At 47.5% G+C, this 6632-nt stretch overlaps 1 protein-coding gene across 4 annotated transcripts; it reads left to right on the forward strand.

Moving 5' to 3' along the window:
• The first annotated feature begins 251 nt into the window (after window positions 1-251).
• On the forward strand, window positions 252-4428 carry LOC128349076 (uncharacterized). 4 transcript variants are annotated; one of them, XR_008318539.1, is made up of 5 exons: window positions 1376-2309; window positions 2491-2616; window positions 2796-2837; window positions 2922-3152; window positions 4118-4428. XR_008318539.1 is itself a non-coding variant. In XM_053304977.1 (3 exons), the coding sequence occupies exons 1-3, from the start codon at window positions 1676-1678 to the stop codon at window positions 2822-2824; spliced, it is 789 nt and encodes a 262-aa protein (XP_053160952.1). In that variant the 5' UTR covers window positions 1376-1675; the 3' UTR covers window positions 2825-3268. The 4 variants fall into 4 exon arrangements, 1 of the variants encoding a protein (XP_053160952.1); XR_008318540.1 differs by lacking the exon at window positions 1376-2309 and adding an exon at window positions 252-407 and having other exon boundaries at window positions 2796-3152; XR_008318538.1 differs by having other exon boundaries at window positions 2796-3152.
• Window positions 4429-6632: the final 2204 nt, after the last annotated feature.

Raw genomic sequence — 6632 nt, forward strand, 5'->3', positions numbered from 1 at the left:
TGGGGGGGGGCTTTCTAAAAAGTTGAAAATCTTCTCTGGAGAGGGGTGGGAAAGCTGGCCTCGTATCTATAAACTACGAGAGTGGGTCTGCCCCCTGCCTCGTATCTATAAACTACGAGAGTGGGTCTGCCCCCTGCCCTGTCAACCAGTCAATCCCCAAGTGAAAACAGTCTGAGCAAAATGTAGTGAGTGACTTTCAATAGCAATTACTTTCACTGTTCCCAACTATGGAATCATCCAAAATTAGCAGGGCCTTCTAGAAGGATTATGGGTGAGGGCATACTTGGGATGGCACGCACAGCACCCCCTCGGATTACTGGGGGGACCCCTCAATTTCCTGTGATTCACTACTAAGAATGTTTCTCCTTATCTCTGCAGGGATGAAGATGAAGAGGGGGCACAGACTGGTAAGTGGATGAGGAGAGTGCATGCTTCTTCTCAGGGCTCCTCAACCCCCCAGGGAAAGCCTCTTTGGAGACCTGTTTCACTTTGACAATGGAGAGAGATAGGCAGACATCCATCTGATGGATGAATGGCAGGAGGGCAGGTTCATCCACCTCTATCCTTTGCTGCTGGCACTTGTTGCAGCCAAAAGTGTTGGAGGAGACCAGGGGGCCCGGGCAAGTCACATCTGGATACCCTCCCTTCTAGGAGAAGATGGGGAAAGGGCTGTGGCAGCAGGCAGGCAGGTAGGTTTGGTAATTCTCCCTTGGCGGTGGTGCACTTCTGGAAAAGCCCTGCAAGAACCTTTTGCCCACACCCAGCCCCAAGACATCCTCTGGGCCTTGTTCCCCCTGCCTTGGAAAAGAGGAAGCTAAAGAATGCTGGTGTCTTGTTTCCAAAGCAGCTCTTTTTTTGACAATTACATGGGTTAAGATGGAAATGGAGGATCACCTGCAAATAAGGGCAACATTTCCTGTCCAATGAGCTCTGAGATCAGTCCAAAGAGACTCTTTCTTTCTCTGATCCCAGTTTTCTGCCCCTTGGAGCTGGGCCTGCATTCCTCAGATCATAGCTATGCTTCCTGCTTATAGCGTCCAGGCAGATTTTCAAGCCCCACCCCTACCCACGCACATAGGTCAAAAGGCTGTAACTGGGGGTTGTTGCTTTATTGCATTGCATAAATGCATTGTTTAGTCCATGTGAACCATCAGCTCCCACTCTGCTCAAAGGAGAAGCCTCTTTCCTCACAGGTATGGGAGGGCCCATAGTCCAGTAGTGGAACAAGTGCTTTGCATGCACAAGGTCTTGGGTTGAGTCTTCTTCATCTTCTGTTAAAGGATTTTAGCTAGCTAGGAAAAGTCTTCTGCCCAAGAGCGGCTGTCAGCCAGAGTAGGGCAAAGTGAGCCAGGGGTATGACTTGGTAGAAGGCAGCTGCATTGGTATGTTCAGCAGATAGAGCCTGGTCATTGCACTCCCTTCTGAAGCATAGTTGGTGAGGGCTGTCTTGCCAGTGCTATGCAATGTATTCCTCTTCATCCCTTGCTTGTTTCCTTGGGTGGACCGCCTCACCCACAATCCCAGGCTGCATCCCAGCTGGTTAACCTAGGCAGAAAGGGGAGGCAATTTCTATCAGGGCTATGGGCCATCCTCATTTCCAAATTCCTGCTTTATTTCCTCTCTTTCAGGTCATCCCAGAAATCCGACCCATGTTGCCCCGTGTCCTGGGGGACCCATGTTGCACCATGTTCTGGGGGACCCTCTGGGGGAAAAGCCCAATGAGGCAACCTTGGTGCCAGGACCCCTTCCAGGACTTCATGTCCCCACTGACATTATGGGGAAAGAGCTCAATGAGGAAACTTCAATGCTAGGATCACTCCCAGAACCTCGCGTCCCCACTGATATTCTGGAGCAAGAGCTCAATGAGGAAATGTTGGTGCCAAGATCCCTTCCAGGACCTTGCATCACCAATGACATTCTGGGGAAAGAGCTCAATGAAGCAACCTTGGTGCCAGGACTCCTTCCAGGACCTCACATTTCCACTGATATTCTGGAGGAAATGCTCAATGAGGAAACCTCAATGCCAGGATCTCTTCCAGGACCTCGCGTCCACACTGATATTCTGGAGGGAGAACTCAATGAGGCAACTTCAGTGCCAGGATCCCTTCCAGGACCTCACATCACCAATGACATTCTGGGGGAAGAGGTCAATGAGGAAACCTCAGTGCCAGGTCCTTCCATCCCCACTGGCACTCCAAAGGAAGCAGCTTTTGTGTCAGAGCCCTTACCAGAGCCTTCCATTGCTGACAATTATCTTGAGCAAGAAATAGTAATCCTCAAAGGATTACAGAATGACTATGTCCAGCGGCGTAAGTATTGTGGCACCTCAGAACCCTTTTGCATAGACACCCAGCACAAAGTTCAGCTGGAGTTTTGATACTCAGCCCAGATGATGGACCAAGCACTAGCACTGCCCTTTTTTGCAAGACACCAGCACTCAGCCTGGTCAGAGCATACAACATTTGTTCCTTTTTGCTCTCTTTGTTGCAGAAATGAGGGTTCACCACATTTCCCAACAGTTCCCTCATTTTCTCCGGGCCATCAACCTGCAAATTGGACACACACGGACAAGGCTCATCCGCAGTGAAGTTCGGCTGCAACGGTGGGGAAAGGAAGGTACATTCGGAGCACACCCCTGAAGTTGCTGCTGGGCTAAAAATGGCTCTTTTGCTCTCTGTTTCCTTCTCCTGAATGTTGAAATGTTTGATTTGAGTCTGCATCTAAGTTTCAGAGGGGAGGCCTGTGGGTGGGTTGTCAGTGCTTGCTGAAGTGTTCCTTCATTTTCTGTCTTTCAGGTGACCAAGCTCTGATGCCTGTAATTTAGACAGCTTCTCATGGTGAGCAGTGAGGGCAAGTGATGGCGGGTGTGGTAGTATGCCAGCGTTTGCAGCTGACCACCTGTTGCTTCTTCTCTCTCGCAGATGTTCCTGAAGGCCCTGCTGCATGTCTCCGCCCCCCTGGGTCCAGTTCATCATTATCTTCTGCCTCGCTGGAAGTTGGCTCCATCCCACCCTCCACCTCCACCTCTTCTTTCCTCCTGCATCCCTCTCCCCCTCCTTCTCCTTCCCCATCTCCTCTAGAGCCGGACCTCAGCAATGTGAGAGAAACTCTGCAGAGTTTGATGGATTTGCAGTTCCATCAGCTGAATGACTGTAAGTTTCACAGAGGCAGCACCCCTTTTCCATCCTCATTGTTGTTTTACAATCTAAAACACTTATAGTCTAAAAACAGAGATGGGCAAGCAATAGAGGAAGGAGAGGGAAGTTGAGGTGGGACAAGCGGGGGAACGAAGTGTATGTATTTCAGCTGCACCTCCTTAGGTCCAGGGAGACCCGGGTTTGAATTCTCATCCAGCCATGAACCTCGCTGGGTGACTTTGGGCTAGTCACTTGTCCCGCAGTCTAACTTAACTTTTTGGGTTGTTAGGAGGAAAAAAATAACCATGTATACCTCCCTGAGCTGCTTGAGGAAGAGCAGAATGTGAATACTAAACTCATGAATGCTAATAATATGAATGCTAATATCAGCCCTTTTGAGTTCAAGCTAGGCTGAAACAAGAAACCAAGGAGGATGACATACAATTGTGCTTATCACAATCCTCCTTATAGCATCATCAATGTACATGGGCAAAAGTTCCTGGCCACCAGGAGCATACAGTCTAAAGTTTGGCTTTGGAGAGAGAAGTGAGGAAGAGATAGAAAGCATAAGGGGCATTCAGTTCAAGCTGATGGAGCTGGCTCTGCTGAGGCATTAAGCCAAAAGCTGCACAGAGGAGGTGGGTTGCACTGGAAGAATAGGAGAGAGACGTGAGCCCACATGAGTGGCGGTTCTAGACCCAAGGGTCAGCGAGGGAGAAGAAAAAGAGTAGTTTTAGCGAGCAGGAGACCTCCAGGTGGCTGAAGACAGAAGCTGGAGGAGCAAAAACCAACCTGACTGGGTGCAAGTTGGGGAGGGGGGAGGATCAGTGCAGAGGGACAAGGCGGGGCATAGCCATGGAGGGTTTTCAAGGTAGAGATGAGAAGTATGTGCTGGGCATGGAAAGGGACTAGAAGTCAGTGCAGGGACTGGTATTGTGGAGGACAGGCCCCTTGACCCTGTTTGTTTTCTTTCCTTCAAGGCCAAAGAGACTTCCGCAGCTGCCAGGAATGTTTGCAAAACCTCAAGGCACTGAGGGGACAGCTCCGGAGACTGCGGAGCAGACTGGCAAGGGTGGAAGCCACTATGGGGATCCTGGTTCCTCCAAGGGAGCTGGATGTTGATGAGGAAAAAGAGAAAGACAGAAACCAGACAGTGCTTCATACATAGGTAGCAATAAAATGCTGCATATTTATTTCAAAAATATTAAACATTTGTTTTAATAGGATAGGATGTAGAGATAAAACAGCAATAGAACATGCATATTTACTGCTTAAAAATTAAAAAGTTGATTTTAAAGAAAATAAAGTTGTCTTACTTTGAATATTCTTTGGGCAGAGTTGGGTAAAAATGTCTTTGGGTCAAACCCAGCCACAGAAAAGGCTCTACGGCCAGTCCACTTGGGGCCAAGAGATGTTCTGAGAGGTTCAAGAGGTAGCTCAAGATAGACTGCTCCTTGCCAGGAGGCTTATACAGAGCTTGTCTGCCCCAATATGTATGGCTAGGAGGCCTGATTTTGGCCCTGAAGAGGGATCTGCCTCTTGTGGAAGAGGATGGAGTGGTGATGCAGAAGGGGAAGCTTGATTTAGGGCAGGGCTGCACAACACCAGCCATCCAGCTGCTATTTGACTACAGTTCCCATCAACCCTGACTATTGGCTAGTGCGACTGGGGACTATGGGAGCTGTAACCCAACAACAGCTGGAAGGCCCAAATGGTGCAGCCCTAGGTTAGGCGAACCACTCAGGGCTGCTGGGTGGCAGGAATAATGGAAACGAGGCCAAGTGTTCCAAATGGAAAGGAGGCCAAATGTTATTCTCCAGCCCCCTTATTTTCCACCAAGAGCCAAAGCAGCAGCTAGAGGCTTGGATCCAGGCAAAGAGTCAAGCTGAGTGACTGATTTGGCCCTGGGGGAGCAGCTAGGAGGTGTCCCTCCCATTTCCTTTGCAGGAAGAAAAGCCATGTGGGTGGCTCTCTGTAGAGCATGACACTCCCAGTAGAGAACAAAAAAGGCAAACATCGATATCTGCCTCCTCCCAGGGCCTTCCGGCCCTGCTGATCTTCCAAGAAAAGAACCAAAAGAAGCAACCTCCATATCAGAACCCCTTCGAGGATGTTGCATCCCTGCTGATCTTCCAAGGAAAGAACCCAAAAGAAGCAACCTCTGTATTAGGCCCTCTCCCAGGGCCTTCCATCTCTGCTGAGACTCAGAGAAAAGGACCTAAAGAGGCAAACTCTGCATTGGGTCCCCATCCAGGACATCCCATCCCTGCTATGAGCAATCTCCCAAGTATGGGCAATCCACACTTGGGGGAAATAACTCAAAGAGACAGGAGACGACCTCTATATCATGGAAGCTCTGCACCAGACCTCCACCCAGGGCAATCCATCCCTGCTGATACTTCAGGGAAAGACAATGAAGAGGCACTCTACATAGCAGGCCCCCTCCCAAATGCAGGATCAGCAATGAGAATATACTTTTAGCCTCCAGGCCATTTTTCTGCAAGAGGAGAGAGAAGGAAAGCCTGAATTGGAACACTTGTCACTGCAGATGCTAGATTTGATATGACTATGAAATAAGACAGCAATGCAGGAAACGCTGCATTTGAGCCTATCTTAGCTACACAGCTCAGTGATCAAATGCCTGTCCTTGACCATCTCTAAGAGCCGTTAAAGATGGTCAGGGACAAAGACATGTTTGCTCTTGATGCTCATTGTGCATGCACTGGGAAGAGTCATTAGAATCAACAGAAGGTGCCTTGTGAATGGGATACATTGGGCTTAATACCTAGAAAAATACTTTAGCATAAGAGTACTGTGTCCATGAATGCATGGACATCTTCCATCTCTGACAGTATAACTTTCCAGGATCTGGAATGTTACACCAATGACTAATTTAGCCCATGTGGTAAGGTTCTAGGAGAGAAGATACATATATAGTAATGTTTTTTCAACAAGGATCCTTGTTCACTATGTACTGGAATAACACATTTCTAGGTAATATTAACCTGTGTGCTTTATTGTAACCTACCTGACTGCATTAGTTTGTATGTTTTATTGCTTAATTGTGAATTTTTAAGATATAAAAACAAAGTTGTTGTTTTTAAAAATAACAACCTGCATGCTCATTCTGTATAACTGAGAATCTGTTGACTTTACGTTCTGTATTGCATAATTCAGAATCTTGAATAACCTGTAGAAATATTGAGGGGGACCTTACTTACTGAAAATCTCCCATAAACTGTATTTTCTGAACTACCTTGCAGTAGCAAACAATTTAAAAAGTAAAACAAAGGCAAATTCTCAAACTAATGCAAAGTGAATAATTTATTATGAAAAGTCCACTGCCCAGAGCTTTTGAAATAATATCTTCTTCAAGGGCAATAATTCTGGGTTCTTGTTTTCAAAAGGTGCTTCCTCTGAGTTGTACTTCCCACAAAATGTTTCTCAGGGATTACTTCAATTTAGCCATGTAATTTTTTAAAATAACTTCTTGAG

The sequence above is a fragment of the Hemicordylus capensis genome, chromosome 3 (genome assembly GCF_027244095.1).
Source record: "Hemicordylus capensis ecotype Gifberg chromosome 3, rHemCap1.1.pri, whole genome shotgun sequence".
Classification (NCBI taxonomy): domain Eukaryota; kingdom Metazoa; phylum Chordata; class Lepidosauria; order Squamata; family Cordylidae; genus Hemicordylus; species Hemicordylus capensis.

Coding starts and splice junctions, on each gene's coding strand:
- LOC128349076 (XM_053304977.1), top strand. CDS start 1,676: ATGTTGCACCATGTTCTGGGGGACCCTCTGGGGGAAAAGCCCAATGAG. Junction 2,310..2,490: donor GAATGACTATGTCCAGCGGC/GTAAGTATTGTG, acceptor TCTTTGTTGCAG/AAATGAGGGTTCACCACATT. Junction 2,617..2,795: donor GCAACGGTGGGGAAAGGAAG/GTACATTCGGAG, acceptor TCTGTCTTTCAG/GTGACCAAGCTCTGATGCCT.